Source organism: Scyliorhinus canicula, chromosome 2 (assembly GCF_902713615.1).
Source record: "Scyliorhinus canicula chromosome 2, sScyCan1.1, whole genome shotgun sequence".
NCBI lineage: Eukaryota > Metazoa > Chordata > Chondrichthyes > Carcharhiniformes > Scyliorhinidae > Scyliorhinus > Scyliorhinus canicula.
In genome coordinates this window covers 279632278-279652538 of record NC_052147.1, presented here as the reverse complement: position 1 = coordinate 279652538, position 20261 = coordinate 279632278, and the positions used below count along the sequence as shown (strand labels likewise).

The window sequence follows — 20261 nt, the reverse complement described above, 5'->3', positions numbered from 1 at the left end:
GCTCCTAGTACTTACCTCCATTCTGGAACTTCAACTCTTGGGACTGCTTGTAGTCAGATTGCCAATCAGACTGACTGGCAGCTCTCTGAGGTGTGAAGTCTGTTCAAGGGGGGGTTGTAGCGCCGTGGTATTGACACTGGACTAGTAATCCAGAGGCCCAGGGCAATGCTCTGCAGACCTGGGTTCAGATCCCACCAAACCAAATGGTGAAATTTGAACTCAATAAAAATCTGGAATTAGAAGTTTAATGGTGACCATGAAACCATTGACAACGTCGTAAAAACCGGTCTGGTTCACCAATGTCCTGTCGAGAATAAAAACAAGGATAGCTTTGGGTACCTTTGGGCAGCACGGTAGCACAAGTGGATAGCACTGTGGCTTCACAGCGCCAGGGTGCCAGGTTCGATTCCCTGCTGGGTCACTGTCTGTGCGGAGTCTGCACGTTCTCCCAGTGTCTGCGTGGGTTTCCTCCGGGTGCTCCGGTTTACTCCCACAGTCCAAAGACGTGCAGGTTAGGTGGATTGGCCATGATAAATTGCTCTCAGTAACCAAAAAGGTTAGGAGGGATTATTGGGTTACGGGGATAGGGTGGAAGTAAGGGCTAAAGTAGGTCGCTGCAGACTCGTTGGGCCGAATGGCCTCCTTCTGCACTGTATGTTCTGTGATACTATGGGTACGATTCTCCGGCCTCGTTGCGCTCTCGCTCAAGCATAACAAGGCTGGTGAATAGTGGGTGAAGCCAAAAACGAGATCCATGCCGGGCGCCAAACAGTTTGCGATGCAATTGGCCTGCTCCCATAAGCAAAATTGGGATCTCGCCGTAATGTCGCGAGAAACGAATTATCACCACTTAAGACCCATTTCCATACAATCATTGAGAGCCATCCCATATCCAACGGCTTCCCATCATTCAGCGACCTCCTCGGCAAGTGGGTACGCTGGCGCCGATTAGTTCTCCTTTTTAAAAATGTGAACCTGGCAGAAGGGCTACCATGGGGAGTCGAGGAGGTGAATAGCCAACTTTGCTCACAGGCAGAGCCCGGGGGCGCTAGGATTGACACTCCAGTACTTGGCGGGGGTTGGGGGACCCTCCGCAGGGGTGGGCCGCCATGGGGGTTTGGGGGAAGAGGTGCTGGCGGGGAGCGATCGCTCGCGGCACCGCCATGCCAACCCCTGGATCCCAACCCCATTCCGGGGGCAACCCTTGTCCCTGCCCGTCTGCCCCACCGATCACCCAGAACCCCCACGACTGCTGAGCCCTCTGGCCATGCGGCTGAAGGCTATCATCAATAGGGAATTGGCAATCGTGGCTGAGCCTTGGAAAGGGTCCAGAGGAAGTTCACAAGAATGGTCCCTGGAATGAAGAGCTTGTCGTATGAGGAATGGTTGAGGACTCTGGGTCTATACTATTTGGAGTTTAGAAGGATGAGGGGGTATTTTATTGAAACTTACAGCATACTGCGAGGCCTGGATAGAGTGGATGTGGAGAGGATATTTCCACTTGTAGGAAAAGCTAGAACCAGAGGACACCATCTCAAACTAAAGGGATGATCCTTTAAAACAGAAACGAGGAAGAATTTCTTCAGCCAGAGGGTGGTGAATCTGTGGAACTCCTTACCCTATCCCGCTGCCCTCAGTGATCCTCAACGTGTGTGGTCCTCAACGTGTGTGGTCCTCGTAGCTCTACCACTACGTCTTGTTGTTTCCCCACAATGCACATCAGAGGAGGAGGCAGCCAGCTGCTTACCTCTTCCCTGGCCCTTAATGCCCCTGGCGGGTGTCCTCTGGGGGCTCCGAGACAGGAGGCCCAGGGCTCACCTGTCGGCGGCACAGGCATAGGCTGTGCCGCACTGTCTCGGGCGCTGACTGTAAGACACAGCCTCATCAGAGGGGTGGAACATAGGGGAGCTGGTGGCCATCATCACCACTACATGGGACGGGTCCGGCCTGGCACCCAGAGTCCCCTTTTCCCAATAGGTTCCCATAGGGCCCTGGGGTTCACCTTGGGACAGAGGGACAGCTAGTTCGAGCTATGGCTGCCCCTGCATCATCTAGCTCTGCCAGCCCTGGCAGTTCCCGATAGTTCGCACCAGGGTGTCAATGCCCTTAGCGATGCTTCTAAGTGTTGGGACATGCTCTGCAGTGCCTCAGCCATGCCCACCTGCTATTGGGACAAGCTCCACAGTGCCTTGGCCATGCCCATCTGAGAGTGGGATATTTTCCGCAGAACCTCATCAAGGTCAGCCTGGTGCTGGGTGACATCCCCCAGTGAGTCGGACATTCTGCTGAGACCCTCGGCTATGGCCGTCACTGACTGAGCGACGCCTTGGACACCTTCACTAATGGTGGTGACATCATGCACCTGGCTCTCCACTGAGGTCACCACCTTAGCAGTGTTGGCCCCGACGCCATGCATTGCCGGTGACATTTCCTGCGCCCGTAGCCTCTGGGACTCCTCCAAGCGGCTATGGATCTGCTATAACATCTCCCTCTGAATGTCCCGGCCGCTTCCTACCATCTCCATCAGCTCTGGGTAACCCACTTTACAGGTTCAGCATCAGGCTGGGACCTAGCTGGGTCCTGGGTCCCTGCAGCCCTCCGACTGCTGTCTCACCTGGGAGTTCCTGCATCCACCCGATGTACATCAGGAGCAGTGTGGTGCTCACCAGATGTGTCCCAGAAGTCTGAACACTAACATGTCCCACCAAAGTGCGTGTATCTGCGCTGGTGGAGGGTGGGGTTGACAGCTGTGCCACAACTATAACGGTGGCATCCTTGGAGCTCTCCTCCGAGGTGTTCTACTCGTCCATCACACAAACCTGTCTCCCAACCATTGACTCTGTCTACACTTCCTGCTGCCTTTGGAAAGCGGGCAGCATAATCAAAGACCCCTCCCACCCGGGCTATTCACTATTCCAACTTCTTCCATGGGGCAGGAGATACAAAAGTCTGAGAACACGCACAAACAGATTCAAAAACAGCTTCTTCCCCGCGGTTACCAGACTACTAAACGACTCTCTTATGGACTGATCTAATCTCCTCACACATCTTATCTATTGAATAGTATTACACTCCTGTATGCTTCACCCGATGCTTGTGTCTATTATTTACATTGTGTATTTATGTATGCCCTATGTTTTTTTTCCTGTATGGAACGATCTGTCTGGACTATATGCAGAACAATACTTTTCACTGTGCCTCGGTACAGGTGACAATAAATAAATCCAAATCCAATCCGTGAAGCTGACTTGTGGGGGTACTGTGTGTGCATGACTTGAGTTAATTAAACTGAACACAGTTAGTCTGCAGAGTTTAATCATCAAAAGGGCTAGGTGTTAAAGCAAGTATTTTAAGATGAGCAAGCCTAAGACGGGTTATTGAGTGGAAATTTGCAGCTTGCAGTGAAAAACAGAGTTACTGGGCGAGATTCTCCTCAAATGCGGAGAGTTGTAAAGGCTGCTGTGAAACCAGCCGTGTTTCACGGCAGCCTTCACGCCCGTTCCCGGGACCCGATTCTCTCCCCCATCGGGGCTAGGAGCGGGACCCCGGGAATGACGGCATCGTGGCCTTAACGACCGTCGTTAAGGCCGCGCGCCAAGATGACGCGCGGCCGGCTCCAACCCGCGCATGCGCAGGTGACGTCATCACGCCATTGACTGAACCCGAGCATGCGCAGTTCCGCATTTCTCCACCGCCGCCCGACAAGATGTGGCGGCTTGATCTTGTCGGGCGGCGGAGGGGAAATAGTGCGTCCCTTTTGGACGCAGGCCCGACGATCGGTGGGCACCGATCGCGGGCCTGTCCCATCCCGAGCACAACAGTGGTGCTCCCGCCCCAAACGGGCCTCTGGATGCCCCAAGCGGGCCTCCAGCGCATGTTTTTACGACAGCAGCAAGCAGGTGTGTTTGCTGCCGTGAAAAAATGGGCATGAAGGCCCGGCCGCTCGGCCCATCGGCCGCGGAGAATCGCCGCTTACCGTAAAAAACGGCGAGCGGCGATTCGTGACGTGGGTCGGGCGAGGGGGGGGAGAATAGCGGGAGGGCATGAAAAATGTCGGGAGACTCCTGCTATTCTCCCAACCGGCGTGGGGGGCTGAGAATCGCGCCTAATGTTTCAGGTGCGTGTCCTTTTGATGGAACGGAGTGTAATTACGCACTTTCAGTGACATCATTCGTAGACGAAAAGGGAATTATTTACTGTGATCTTCAAGAGTAGCAGCAGGTTTTCAGCTACTTGTAAAATACATCTGTCCCAATAGAACTCCTCCCTCTTGGTTGATTTTCCCCACTCTGAGTCCTGATTGGTCACCCAGGCCAGGTGACGCTTACTCTGCTGTGTTGCCCTTAAAGACACAATCACCACAGGAGGAAAGGTAGAAATTTAGTACGTGTTGGGCAAGTGAAACGAGGGTGGGACGGCAGGGATGTGAGGAGGTGCTTGTTGTGGGGTTACAGGAGGTGAGCGAAGGAAGAACATGGAATTGATAGGGCGGAGAGCAGGAGAAATTAAAATACATAAGGTTTAGCACAAATTCAAAGTGAATGTTAAATAAATAATCAAAGGATATGATGACGGCTGTCCAAATATAAAGTGAAGGAATAAAGAAAGAAACAGGGAAAAAACAAACCAGCAAAAAAGGAACACAGAAAACAAAATGGAGAAATGGAGGTAGAGGTTATGTTGAACTCAGTGTTGAATCTAGAAGGCTGTAGTCAGAGGTATAAGGTGCTGTTCCTTGAGCCTGCATTGAACTTCATTAGAATACTTCAGCAGGCCAAGGTCTGATTGGGAGCAAGGTGGAAAATTGAAATGACGTTTGTGGTTCTGCTTGCGGACTGAACAGAAAAGTTCCACAAAGTGGCCACCCAGTTTGTGTTTGGTCTCCCCAGTGCAGAAGCGACCACATTCTGAGCAATGAATACAGTATAATAACTTGAAGGGTGTACAAGTGAATCGCTGCTTCATTTGAAAGGACTGTTTGGGGCCTCAGACGGAGACTAGGGAGGCATTAAAAGTGCAGGTGCATTTCCTGTCGCTGCATGGAAAGGGGCCACAGGGGGGAGGTGTTGGGGTGCCTGAGAAGAGGACCCAGGTATCATGGAGAGAACGGTCCCTATGGAATGTTGAAAGATGAGGACAGGGTAAGATATATATGGTGTAAAATGGTCTAATCTTTATTCTGAGACGATGAACCTTAATTCTTGAGTCTTCAATCAGGAAAGCATCCACCCAGTCAAGTGCTCTAAAGGTTGTGGTGGGAAAAAGGAAAACTCAGAAACAATCAGTCATGAATAAGAGCAAGTTAGTTTATTTCTTAACTCTGCAGAGGACACCCTCCTCTGTCTACAGGAGAGAGAGGAAAGCGCGCCGAGTGCCTCAACCTTCAGTCTTTATACATTCAAAAGATACAAGTAAATCTCCATTCCATATAAGGAGTTGTTTTTCTCCTAACTTTACCATCTCGACCTTCAGACAGCTGGGATATCAGTTTCTCTCTCTCTCTCTCTCTCTCTCTCTCTAACCTTGCACACACACACACAAACGCCTGCAGCTTTAGTTAATCACACTATTAAGCAGTTATTCAATATTAAGTATTAAAATTGTCCATTACAATTCCCCCCTTTTTGTCATCTTAATGACAACATCTATCAAAATTTTAATCGCAGCCAGTCACCTAAGCAGGTGACTGGCTGTTAAAAAAATGTTTGTTTATTGTTAAACAAAGGTTTTCTCAAAGAACAGACATCAGGTATCATTGTACTCCTGTAGATTTTTCAATAATACCATCATTAATCTTTGGTACATAAAATGGGAAACAGGTTGTCATTATAGCTATATGATACAGAAGATGAGTCTATTGACAGTTCATTCTCAAATGGAGGTATCCACTGGTTTGCCTCCTCTAAGTCAACTTGTTCCCTTGCTGCTGTTGGGTCAGATAGTTTCAACATCCGGTAATTGCGGGACAGGTTTGCTATAGCTGCTTTCTGTAGGCATTGGCAGATGCATGGTCCAGTTTTGGGGAGTCCTTTCGCCGTGGTCGCCACCGCCAGGTTCCAGTTGTATGGGCCACAGGGGTCTCGGCATAAGTACTTATCATCTCGCAAGTATTTAGAGTCATAGGGCCATGGGTCACACGTAAATGTACCTGTCTCTCCTCTGGTTAATGTCACTGTAACCCCTCCAGCCCAATACGCTTTTCCCATTACCAGTTCCAGCATAAGCATCATGATAAGCGACATTACCCCTTTCATGTTGACTTGTCCGGTGTGAGCTGGGGCTCCGGCACCCACTTACAATGACTAGCGTGAATCTACGTTGCTCTTTCTGCCACCTTTATCGCTGTCTGCGTCACAAGGAGCACCTGGAATGGTCCCAGCCACCGTCTAGCTCTCCAGCTCTTCCTCCTGAAGCCTTTCACCACTACCCAGTCGCCTGGCTGCAGGTCGTGCAACTTCCCCTCAGCCGGTTGTGGCAGGGCTTCCTTCACTTGAGCTTGCACCTGAGATAAAATCGCAGAGAGTTTTGTACAGTAACGTAACATTTCATCCTCACAATGGCTAGTCAGGGTCCTCGCGACGGGTTTTGGCCCAATTCCAGTGTTGGGTGGTCTGCCGAATAATATTTCAAATGGACTTAAATTGGCTCTACCTCTGACCCTGGTCCTCATGTACATTAGTACTACGGGCAGGGCTTTCATCCATGGTATTCCCATTTCATCGCAGCACTTTGCTAGCTTATTTTTCAGAGTGGCATTTTCCCTTTCTACTGCTCCTCCACTCGCTGGATGGTATGCACAGTGTTGCCTTAGATCAATGCCTAGGTATTCTCCTACCTGCTTAAGAGCCTGGTTTACAAATGGCGTGCCATTATCAGTGCTGATTTTCTCTGGGATGCCCCATCGTGGAATTATTTCAGTTAACGTGCTGTGGGCAGCACGGTAGCATGGTGGTTAGCATAAATGCTTCACAGCTCCAGGATCCCAGGTTCGATTCCCGGCTGGGTCACTGTCTGTGCGGAGTCTGCACGTCCTCCCCGTGTGTGCGTGGGTTTCCTCCGGGTGCTCCGGTTTCCTCCCACAGTCCAAAGATGTGCGGGTTAGGTGGATTGGCCATGCTAAATTGCCCTTAGTGTCCTAAAAAGTAAGGTTAAGGGGGGGGTTGTTGGGTTACGGGTATAGGGTGGATACGTGGGTTTGAGTAGGGTGATCATTGCTCGGCACAACATCGAGGGCCGAAGGGCCTGTTCTGTGCTGTACTGTTCTATGTTCTATGTTCTAACAGGGCCTTGGTTACTGCACTAGCATCTTGTTTGGCTGTAGGGAACACCTCTACCCACTTAGAGAACATGTCAACCATTACTCGGCAGTATTTCTTCCCTTCACTTGGGGTTAGCTCAATAAAGTCCATTTGAATATGCTCGAAGGGTCTCAGTGGTTCTGGGTGCGCCCCTGGGCTTATCTTAATTCCTCTCCCCACATTATTGGTAGCACAAATAACACGTCGTTCACAAAATTTCTGGGAGTATCTAGTAAAGCTTCTGGTGTACCAATGTGCAGCGATACTCTTGAACATCCCTCCTTTTGACACATGGTCCTTGCCGTGTGTCAACTTAGCATAATGAGGAAATAGCACTCTCGATAGACATGGCTTATCATTGGGGCCGTACCGTACCCCTTCTTTTACCTTACCCCCTGCCTTTGACCATTCTTTCTTTTCTTCCCGTGAGGCTTGTGTTTGCAGGTCTTGTGTGTCCGCTGTTGGGATAGGAACTGTTAGCATTGGCATGTTTATGTTATCACTGATAGGTTTTCGCGCTGCTGCTTTCGCTGCCGCATCCGCCCTTGCATTTCCCTGTGAGACTGGATCGGTTTTCCCTGTATGTGCGTCACACTTACAGACTGCAATACACTTAGGGAAGAGGACTGCGTCCAAGAGATCAGAAATCAGCCCATGGGGCGTGATTGGTTTGCCTGTTGATGTTAAGAATCCCCTACAAGGTTCCAAAATCATGAGTCACCCCAAAGGCATATCTACTGTCTGTGTAGATAGTAATGGACTTGCCTTCTGCAAGTTTACATGCTTCTGTAAGGGCTATCAGTTCCGCAGCTTGTGCGGAGAGGTGTCTAGGAAGCGGCTCTGCTTTTAGTATGTTGTGTGATGTGACTATGGCATACCCCACACAGTTCTGGCCCGCTTCTCGATCTCTGAACGCAGACCCATCCACAAACAGTTCCATGTCGGGATTTTGTAGGGGGGTATCCTACAAGTCAGGTCGCCGACTACAAACTTCATTAGTTAGAGCAACGCAATCATGTGGTTCCCCATCACCTGTGGTGGGAAGAAGAGTGGCGGGGTTAAGTATGATACACCTTTTCACTGTAATGTTTGGCATTTCCAGCAGGACCGTGTATCTTAACCACGCGTATCTTAACCACCTTGCCGCAGACATATGAGCTGTTTTTTGCTCTAGGAGAAGTAGTGAGACTGCATGTGGTACCAACAAAGTTATATGGATTCGGAACATTAGGGGCTCTGGCCATAACAGCATCATTGACTGCCTGCAAATCCTGTACAAACCTCCATCCCTCGGGTTCTCCCGGGAGAGTCGCCTTTTTTACAGGGAAAATCGGTGTACGCACTGGTGAGTTTTCGCAGGGTACTATGACTCCCGCCTTCAATAGTGAATTGAATACGGGGGTGATCCCTTCTACCGCTTCGGGTTTTAGCGGATACTGCGTTCTGCATGGTCTGTAATCAGACTTTGGTGTAACTTTTACGGGCTCACAATTGCGTATTAGACCCACATCATGTTTTCCCTTTGCCCAAAGTTTCCCCGGAACTGTCTGCAGTCACGGGTCATCGGTAGTAATTTGTACAAAACTCCAGGTTGTTCCTCTATGGCTCTGGTCCGAGGCGGGGACTATTTCCACCACTCTCTCTGCCTGAGATAGCCAGTTAAGATTCTTTTTATAAGCTCGCATACTCGTACTGAACCACACAGTTGTGTCTGAAAGCAGTGTCCAATCATTGACTTTGAGATTTTTAAGGACCCACGGTCCCAAATCTTTCCATTGTCTATTGCGCCCTTTCACTAACGATACATGGAGGTGTGACCGTTCTATTGTAAAGGGGTGTGGTACTCCCGATCTCAGACGTATTCTAGACAGGTCTATACTTGCAGCGCACCTATGCTCATCCCAATATAATTCTCGTATCAGCAGCACCTCAGACTTTTGCAACTTCCCGAACCATTCATTCTCATATCGATTATCTGGTCCTCCCAAGTGAATGTGTGCGGTGCAGTGCAGATTCTCCTCGGACATAAAGTCAGTGTTAATAGGGTTAACGCTTTCGCGTGCTTCTCCCATGAGTGCTCGGTTTACTGAACTCACTGCCGCTGGAGTCAATCTCCATTCATAAATATACATCAGAGGTCTGGCGTCAAATTTAACTCCTTGGAATGCTATTTCCTCTCCTTCCGTAACCCTTAGTCTCTCTGGGGTAGCTGATCAGGCCTGTCCCATGAGATTAATTGGGCAACACCTAGAGAGTAAAAATGCAAATTTAAACCTTTCTCCATAATTAGTCTCACACCTTAAGGGTGCAGTAAATTGTTCTTGTACTATGACGCCAGATGCCCCGATGGAGTTCAGGTACCTCCCACTCGTCTTAATCGGTGCCTTTAATTGACTAATTTGTATCACAGAGTTTCCCGCACCGGAATCAACTAAAAATGTAAGCCTTTCCCCTTCCACAGTTAATGCATTCGTCGATAGAATTCTTCATTATACTTAACATAAGTGCCTCGCGGTTTAGATTTGTGCATCACACTCTCTATAGTCTGTGTAAAGTTTTCAAGAGCGTTAGTACAAGAGGTTAGCTTAAGCGGTTCTTCATTGCAAAGCATCAAGGTTTTGGACTCACCCTCTCCTTCAGGCATACCTCCATCGTCCTCTCCTCCCCTTTGTCAATTACCATTGTCATCATCGTCTCTTGGCCCTTCTTGTCTCTTTGTTGGGCAGTCTCTTGCCCAGTGGTCCTTGCTTCCGCACGTGAAACACCCATCCGTCTTACCGTGTCCTCGCCCTCAACCTCCCCTGCCTCTTCCTCTTGTCCGTCCTCTACCTCTTCCTCGTTGCTGACCTTCTGCAACCTGTGTCACCATCTGCATCATGGTTAGCTGTGCTTAGTGACTCTAATCCTCCCTCCTTTTGTTCCGCTTCGCCTTTTCTTGTGTCAGTAGCTTGTCAGCGTGTATGGGGTGTTGTTCGATTAAGTTGAGTTTCCCTGTGTCCCATGTAATACATGTATTTTTCACCTTCTTAGCGATGTCCTCACTTAATCCATTCATCAGCTGGTGTTGTAAGTCCACTATGAACGTTATGGACTTCTGTGAGCCGGGTCAGGTACTGGGACACAGTTTCACCGTCACACTGCTTACACATGGCAACTTTTGTCATGTCCATTCTTACCGGAAAGGGAGTTTGACAGGCGTCCACTAGACCTGTAACAAAGGCGTTATAAGGCACATTATCTGCATGGTCTGGTTGAACTTGGCGAGCTCGTACATTATCATCTGGCCAATTGTATCGGATCTTGGAGATGTCTGCACCCAATTTCCTCCCCAATAATCGCCGCATCTCATGAGACGTGGGGCGAAACTCGAGGCAGAACTTGCGTACCTCGCCTGCAAATTTCTGGCCTCCCGCTTCTCTGGGATCCGGGAATTGTTCATAGGCACATTCAATGTCTTTCATTGTCCACGGTCTGTGGACAAGTATCGGTTGTCCTTCCGGGCCCGCCACCTCTATCATTGGAGCATTGAGGACACTGCCGAGAAATTTACTGCCTCCTTCCCTTTCTTCGTCGCCTTTGTGATAATTAAACGGTTCTGGTGCATCTGGAAGGGCAGATTTAGGTCTGCACGACGCCTTACTCCGGGTATGGTGAGCTACTGGGGAGTCAGATGTAGTCATGATACTGATATCTGGGTAAAGGGGGTGACGGTCAGCTCCTGACGGTAGAGTTCCCATGGACGTCTCAGGCGTTCCCCGAGGGGGTTCACTATATGGTGGAGGGCTCAGTCGCGACTGTTGGCCTGGGTTCGTGGGAGTCACTTGTGGAGGAGCCGTTGGGTGCGGGAGGCAGCCATCCAGGTTGGGATCGTCCGGAATGGGGTGACCTGAAATAGACTTAACACACTCAAGAGAGTTGGTTTTATTTGTAGTTTCTTTGGGTTTCGCCTGTGATCGTCTATTTCTTATTTCTGCCTCTGTTTTCCACATACCAAAAGCCGCCCAATTTATTTTTTCTCTTTTCCTTTTGCTTTTCTTTCCATTTTCTTTTGCCCTCTGTTCTAACTGAGTTTTTAATAATTCCAATTGTCTTAAACTAAAACTTCCTCCTTCAGGAAAACCACACTCCTTCACCCACATTTTAACTTGACTCACCGAGTCTTGTCCATAATTAGTAACCATGTATCGTATATTAGGGCTATTTAAACTTGCAGCATTTGTTTGTTTTTTCCCATTGCTATTACCCATGACCGGTCTCTTACTTGTGACCCAGACTCACAGCGACCTTATCCCTTGTGACTTGATTTTCCTCCGGAGGCTCCAGCACGTAAGCGCGTCCGCTTAGGTGGCTTGGTTTTCCTAAACCAGCAAACCAATACCTATCGTTTAGGTATTTTTTACAGGTCCAACCTGTTTGATAGATCCAAGTCAAAATCCACCCGTCACTGTGAGACTGTTCACCACTGTCTATAATTAATAATAGAGCAATTCCTTACCACAGATTTCAGCCCGGATCCCGGTGTTGAGGTGACACAGTAATTCCTGGTCCTCTCACGCTGATGGCCAAATGAAGCGTTTGAGATGAGGTGAAAAGCCCTCAAGGCGTCAGTGCTTCCCCGGAATCTCCCAGTGTCTATCTCAAGCACGGGATCCCATCCTCGTCGCCAAGAACTGTGGTAGGAAAAAGGAAAACTCAGAATCAATCAGTCATGAATAAGAGCAAGTTAGTTTATTTCTTAACTCTGTAGAGGACACCCTCCTCTGTCTACAGGAGAGAGAGGAAAGCGCGCCGAACGCCTCAACCTTCAGTCTTTATACATTCAAAAGATACAAGTAAATCTCCATTCCATATATGGAGTTGTTTTTCTCCTAACTTTACCATCTCGACCTTCAGACAGCTGGGATATCAGTTTCTCTCGCTCTCTCTCTCTAACCTTGCACACACACACACACACACAAACGCCTGCAGCTTTAGTTAATCACACTATTAAGCAGTTATTCAATATTAAGTATTAAAATTGTCCTTTACAAGGTTTTATACATTCCAATGCAATCTCACATTGTTTTAAACTCCAGAGAATATACTGTGAAAAGTCTTACAACACCAGTTAAAGTCCAATAGGTTTGTTTCGAATCACAGAGTGGTGTTTCGAAACAAACCTGTTGGACTTTAACCTGCTGTTGGAAGACTTCTTACTGTGCTCACCCCAGTCCAACACTGGCATCTCCACACCAGAGAATATATATAGACTATGGGCAGGATTTTCCCCCAAAATGGTAAAGTGTCAGGTTTTTAAAAAAAACCTAAATTTAAAATATCCAATTCTTTTTTTTTCCAATTGAGTAGCAGTTTAGCGTGGCCAATCCACCTAGCCGGCACATCTTTGGGTTGTGGGGGTGGGACTCGCGGAGACCGGGGAGAATGTGCAAACTCCACTCCGACAGTGAACCGGGGCCGGGATCGATTCTGGGTCCTCGGCGCTGTGAGGCAGCAGTGCTAACCACTGTGCCACCATGTCGCCCAGAAGTGTCAGGTTCTGTCTGAAACAGGCAGGTTTGCAATTGAGATCTTCCCACGCTTGGCCATTGTTTAGAAGAGGGCTTGTTTAGCATTGCCATTACAAGGTGCGAGGCCGAAAGATGCCAGCAAGCCCAGCTCCAGGAAGGGGGCCCCGATCTCAAAATGAAGTTAAAGATCCCCTCCCCACAGACATCAGGACCCCCTCCGCCCATCAATGATCGCTGGAATCAACCCCCCCCCCCAAAGGAACGCTGGCATCCCCCCCCCCCCCGCTTCCAGCTAAGGGTCACTGACTTTGGGGCCTCCCAGTGGGTCTCCTTGCAGTGTAACGTAAGACTACTTGTGACACTAATACAGGTTAATCTTGTATCATTGCTGTGAGTTAGGAACTATTTTCAGAAACGTTTGTCATTGCTGACCATTGGTCACTCTGTAAGCAACTCTTCAAAGGCAAGGCACGGTAGCACAGTGGTTAGCACTGTTGCTTTAGAGCGCCAGGTATTCGAATCCCAGCTTTGGTCACTGTCTTTGCGGGGTCTGCATGTTCTTTCCGTGTCTGCGTGGATTTCCTCCGGGTGCTCCGGTTTCCCATCACAAGTCCCGAAAGACGTGCTTGTGAGATGAATTCGACATTCTGAATTCTCCCTCAGTGTCTCCGAACAGGTGCCGGAGTGTGGCGACTAGGGGATTTTCACAGTAACCTCATTGCAGTGTTAATGTAAGCCTACTTGTGACTCCAATCAATATTATTGTCAATATTATTGTTAATAAACCATTTTTGGAACGTGGTTCATCCCGAGTTGCCCTTGAGAAAGTGATGGTGAGTCACCATCTTAAACGCTGGGAGCCATTTGGTCTTAGTGTTTAATTAACTATGCTACTTCAGAGTCAACAGGGCTGGTGTGGGACTAGAGTCCTATATAGGTCAGACTGCATAGGAACAGCGGTTTTCCTAACCTGAAAAGGGTATTAGTCAAGTATTTGGGTTTATCCGTCAGCCTCACAGCTTCCTGGTCACTTTCACTGAATTTAAATTCTCAAACTGCAGATGATGGGATTATCCCAAGCCTCAGGGTTACCAGTCCGGTACCCGAAGCTACTTTACTCTAACGTGGGACATTTTAATTATGTGTACCCTGTCATATCAATGCCCGATACCATTCTCAGGCTACGGAAAAGCTGTATTTTATAAAGCGCTTGCGATTCCTAATTCACCTCCGTTTGCTTCCTGCAGGTGTTGCCAGCAGTGAATGAGAAAGGAATAATCTACAAGACCCTGATGCTCATGAATTCTGGGAAGCTGCTCATGACGTTTTCTGTGGATACACAGCATGAAACTGCCATCAAAATCAAACCGAGTGTAGGTTTTGTCCTCCCCCAAGCTTATCAGATATTGACGCTGAGAGGAACACCCCAGAACGAGAGCCTTACCAAACACTCATTGGTGCTACATCTGAACTCCTCTGAGAAATACAATCAGGTACCAAAAGAAAGCTTAGGTTTGAAGTATTGTGCACCGTTTTGGACTGATTACCTAACGAAGGATGGGTATACCTGCCTTAGAGTGAGAGCAGTAAAGTTCAGTCCTGGATAGTAGAGTTCTGAGGAGATATTGAGTACAATGGACATATCGGGGCAATTCTCCGAGCCCCCCACAGGGCCGGAGAATCGGCGCCACGATGCCCCGACGCCGGCGCGCGGTTCTCCGAGGTGCGGAGAATCGGGGCCATTTGCGCCGGCACGTTTGGCGCGGCGTTGGCCGCGGGCCGCTGGAATCAGCGAGGCCGCCAGTTCTCCGGCCCTGATGGCTCGAGCGGCCGCGCGGATACGACAGAGTCCCGCCAGCGCTGTTCACCCCAGGTCGCTGCCGGCGGGAACTTTGCGCGAACGGTCGGAGGGCGGCCTGTGGGGGGGAGGGGGGAGAGAGGGAGGCTCCGTCCCCAGGGGGGCGGGGGGGGCCTTCGATGGGGACTGGCCTGTGATCAGGTTCCACTGATCGGCGGGCCGGCCTCTCACTCCCCCCCCCACCACGGGCCTACTTTCTGGCGCAGCCGGCCCCTGAACACCGACGCCATGTTGAGTCGGGGCCGGCGTGCTAAAGAAGTCCCCCGCGTATGCGCAGGTTGGTGCAGCCCGACTGCGTATGCGCGGGCTGGCGCGGCGCCCATTTGGCACCAGGTAGGGAGGCTGGAGCGGCGTGAACCGCTCCAACGCCAACCTGGCCCCCTGTGGGGGACAGACTAGGTTGTACCCCGGCCCGGTTCGCACCGTCATGAAACGCGACGCGTTCACAATGGCACGAACACTTGGGCTCCATTTGGGGGACTCGCCCCCATCATCTCTCGAGTTGAGAGAAATAAGATGCGACCTTATTGAAAAATAAAATTCTTGGTGGGGGGGGGGGGGTTGAGAGAGTAGATGCTAAGAGACAGTTTCCCCCTGGCTGGAGAATCTAGAGCTAGGCAGTTATAGTCTAAGAAACAAAGAAACATAGAAAATAGGAGCAGGAGGAGGCCATTCTGCCCTTCGTGCCTGCTCCAACACTCATTATGATCATGGCTGATTATCCAACTCTGCAACCTGTCCCCGCTTCCTTCTCCCCCCCCCCCCCCCCCCCCATATCCTTTGATCCCTTTAGCCTCAAGAACTATCTAACTCCTTCTTGAAAACATACGATGTTTTGGCCTCAACTCTGTGGGAGTGAATTCCCCAGGCCAACCACTCTCTGGGTGAAGAAATTTCTCCTCAGCTCAGTCTGAAATGGTCCACCCCACGTCCTCAGAATGTGGACCTTTGGTCTGGACTTCCCCACCATCGGGAACATCCTTCCTGTATCGACCTTGTCTAGTTCTGTACGAATTGTATAGGTTTTGATGCGATTTTCCCCCTCCACCCTCGTTCTTCTAAACTCCTTTCCTCGTTCTTCTAAACGTGAATGTTAGCCTAACAGACTTAATCTCTCCTCATACGTCCGTCCCACCATCCCAGGAATCAGTCTGGTAAACCTTCGCTGCACTCCCTCTAGAGCAAAAACATAGGAATGGAATTGATCATTTTGGACTGAGATGAAGAGGATGTGAAAATGGAGTTAGGTTAAAGATCAGCCATGCTCTTATTGAATGGCAGAGCAGGCTGCCGGGGTCCAGATACAAACAACGTAACGTGGATATAAGAAGAAAGAATCACTACTGCCTTGCACCCAATCACAGACCTTTTGTTCTTTCAGACATGGTGAGGTGAGAAGAGGAGGAAAGAGCAATAGGGAAGGGTGGTGGGAAGGAGCTAGAGAGATTTTCTAGCTCCAGCATTTAGACCCAACAATGATGAAGAAATGGTGATATACTTCGGGGTCAGGATGGTGTGCAGTTTTGGGGGAGAACTTGAAAGTGGAAGTGTTCCCATATACCTCTCACCCTTGTCCTTCGAGGTTGTGAACATATCAGCTTTGGAGGGTGCTGTAATACAATTTATGAATGGTACACACACTGCTACTACTTGACCCACAGAGTTGCTCCAGCACTTTTTGTGTCTATTTTGGACTTCGAGCATCTGCAATATTTTTGAGTTTGTGCCAGGAACCAAAGACAGTGGCTTCTGCCTTCCCACTAATTGGGTGAAATAAATTTCTACTCAAGTTGGACTGCATTTTAGATGAGCACCATGACAAATTAGAGACAGTGGAGGGGTGGTTTAATGTCATCTGAAAGATATCACATCTGACAGTGCAACACTCCCTCAGTACTGCACTGCAATGTTGGCCAAGATAACCTACAAAACTCCAGGGAATTAATGGTCCTTTTACACCTCTTCAATATTCATTTTTTTTTAACAATGCACGATGCTTTGATGCCTTGCAAGCAATTTACAAACACTTTAAAAAAAAATAAATTTACGGTATCCAATTTTTTTTTTACAATCAAGGGTCAATTTAGCGTGGCCAATCCATCTAACCTGCACATCTTTGGATTGTGGGGGTGAAACCCACGCAGACACGGGGAGAATGGGCAAACTCCACACGGACAGTGACCCGGGGCCGGGATCGAACCAGGGTCCTCGGCACTGAAAGGCAGCAGTGCTAACCACTGTGCCACCTTGCTGTCCTGCAATTTATAAATGCGATTCAATGTCCTATTAATACCCAAAATGCCATGCATACAAGGTGTTGATTCTTCTACAGAGTGCAGATCAAACAAATTCCATTCCACCTTGGGAGCTCCTGCACATTGCACAATGTGTTCTGCTAGAAGCAATTTTTGCACTGCAAAAAGAGCTGACAATTTTATATTATAGCCTCATTCAAAAGACGAAAGCACCTTTGGCACCTCAGCACTCCCACTGCATGGCATGAAATGTCAGCCTCGATTGCATGTTCAAGTCTCTGGAGTAGAGCTTGAAGGCCAAAATGCTACGATGGGCTCAGCTAACACGTGTGATTGGTTACAAAGGACAGAGAGGAACTGATACTTAACCTACTCCTTTCTTGCTTTTTAGGAGATTAGACTGTACTCCACTGTAGAAAAGCCTCTGTTGACTCTGGATGGAAATGGACATCTCTACTTTAAGCCGACATGTATAGGCACATTTTCAGAACGATCGTATCTCATTAAGAATGTGTCGCGGATGCCCCTGTATTTTCAGTGGAAGATATCAGCAGCTAACTCCAGAGTGCTGTCCGTCAAACCAAACTTTGGCATCATCCAGGCCAATGAATCACTGGTGAGTTCCAGATCTATTTCTGCTGATTAAATGAGCACAAAAGGAGCAGTGTGGCTAAATGCACCCAGTGCTGACGTACTAACCATACACAGCCTGGAACAGTCCAGTCCATATTTGATACCCTGCTTGTACCAAGGCCTCCCATCAGTTCTCCAATTGGCCATGGTATCTCTGCGAGACCTGGATAGAGTGGAAGTGGAGAGGATAAAGAACAAAGAACAAAGAAAAGTTGGGGGCAGCAGGGTAGCATGGTGGTTAGCATAAATGCTTCACAGCTCCAGGGTCCCAGGTTCGATTCCCGGCTGGGTCACTGTCTGTGTGGAGTCTGCACGTCCTCCCCCTGTGTGCGTGGGTTTCCTCCGGGTGCTCCGGTTTCCTCCCACAGTCCAAAGATGTGCGGGTTAGGTGGATTGGCCATGCTAAATTGCCCGTAGTGTCCTAATAAAAAGTAGGGTTAAGGGGGAGGTTGTTGGGTTACGGGTATAGGGTGGATACGTGGGTTTGTGTAGGGTGATCATGGCTCGGCACAACATTGAGGGTCGAAGGGCCTGTTCTGTGCTGTACTGTTCTATGTTTTATGTTCTATGTACAGCACAGGAACAGGCCCTTCGGCCCTCCAAGCCTGTGTCGACCATGCTGCCCGTCTAAACTAAGATCTTCTACACTTCCTGGGTCTGTATCCCTCTATCCCCATCCTACTCATGTATTTGTCAAGATGCCTCTTAAATGTCACTATCGTCCCTGCTTCCACCACCTCCTCCGGCAGCGTGTTCCAGACACCCACTACCCTGTGTAAAAAAAAACTTGCCTCGTACATCCCCTTTAAACCTTGCCCCTCGCACCTTAAACCTATAAACCTTAAACCTACAGGATGTTTCCACTTGTAGGAAAAACTAGAACCAGAGGACACAATCTCAGACTAAAGGAACGATCCTTTAAAACAGAGATGAGGAGGAATTTCTTCAGCCAGAGGATGGTGAATCTGTGAAACTCTTTGTCGCAGAAGACTGTGGAGGCCAAATCATTGAGTGTCTTTAAGACAGAAATAGACAGGTTCTTTATTTTAATAAGGGGATCAGGTGTTATAGGGATAAGGCAGGAGAATGGGGATGACAAAAATATCAGCCATGATTGAATGGTGGAGCAGACTCGATGGGCCGAGTGGTGTAATTCTGCTCCTATGTCTTCTGGTCCAAATGAAAGGAGAAAATGAGTCAGGCTTTCTGCTTTCAATTACTCTCTGTTCACTCTCACAGGAATATCAGGGTACGTCGTTGTCAGGTGAGAACTTGACACGTCTGTCATGGCTACCATGAATAATACCCTGCCAACATGCCACAGCTAGAATGGCCATATGTTTTTTCTTTATTACTTCATGGGATTTGTTGCTCATCCCTAATTGCTTCTTGATCTAAGTTGCTTTCTGGACTATTTCAGAGGGGCAATTAAGAGTCAACCACATTGCTGTGGATCTAGAGTCACATGTAGGCCAGACCAGGTAAGGGCAGCAGATTTCTCTCAGTAAAGGACATTAATGAATCAGATGGGTTACAACAATAAATGACCGTTTCATTGTCACCATTACTGAGATCGGCTTGATCTTCTCAATATAGTAATTGAATTTAAATTCCACCAGCTGTGGGATTTGAACCCATGGTACCAGAGCATTAGCCTGGGCCACTTGATTACTGGCTCAGTGAAATAATTACTATGCCACCATTTCCCCCTTTCCTCCCATATGTCCCTCACACCCATTTGCGAAGGTGAATCATAGACAAATTCATGCAGCCGTTACACATTCTACCCATGATTTCTACAGTTTGGACTGTTTTTCTCCTGTGCTTTAACGTTATGACTTTCACGTTATGACTTTCATTACAATGGATAGATTTACTCCAGACACTCCCTATTACCAGTGTTACCAAAGTGAGTGGACGGCAGGTGACCATTAGAATCATAAAATGATACAGCACAGAGAATCATATAATGATACAGCACAGAGAATCATAAAATGATACAGCACAGAGAATCATAAAATGATACAGCACAGAGAATCATAAAATGATACAGCACAGAAGGAAGTCATGTAACCCGTCATCTCTGTGCCAATTCTCTGGTAGAAATATCCAACAAGTCCCATTCCACTCCTTTGGACCGACAAATTTGTTTTCATTTATGTATTTATATAATTTTGAGTCTTGCCTTATATTCTTTCTGATGTACAGCACTGCTGCTAACTGCTACGGATAGTCTAAGGGCTTGGTTGTATTGTCACTAGACTGGTAGCCCAGAGACTCCGGGTAATGCTCTGGGGACCCAGGTTCGAATCCCGCCACTGCAGATGGTGAAATTTCAATTTAATAAAAATCTGGAATTAAAAGTCGAATTGATTGTCGTAAAAACCCATCTGGTTCACTAATGTCCTTTAGAGAAGGAAATCTGCTGTCCTTACCCGGTCTGGCCTACATGTGACTCCCGACCCACGACAACTTGGTTGACTCTTAACTGCCCCCTCAAGGTCAATTGGGAATGGCCAATAAATGCTGGCCCAGCCAACAACATCCACGCCCATGTCCCACGAATTAATAAATAAGTTTATACTACTTGGTATGCTAGTGAAATCTTAAACTGCTTTAATAAATGAACAATGGTTATGATCAAATTCGCTTATTTCAATCAGTACAGCTTCACTTTGCGAAATGTAGAATGACATAAAACACAAGGAGA

General features: G+C 48.4%; 1 protein-coding gene across 6 annotated transcripts in view; it reads left to right on the top strand.

Moving 5' to 3' along the window:
• Positions 1–20261, top strand: part of cfap65 (cilia and flagella associated protein 65) — a 212756-nt gene that overhangs the window by 86608 nt on the left and 105887 nt on the right. For 5 of the 6 annotated variants that reach the window (XM_038790129.1, XM_038790128.1, XM_038790127.1 and 2 more), the window contains exons 13-14: positions 14053–14298; positions 17310–17534. In XM_038790129.1, the coding sequence (XP_038646057.1) occupies positions 14053–14298; positions 17310–17534 (471 nt within the window). The remainder of the gene's footprint in view (positions 1–14052; positions 14299–17309; positions 17535–20261) is intronic. The other variant, XM_038790130.1, reaches the window with a different exon arrangement.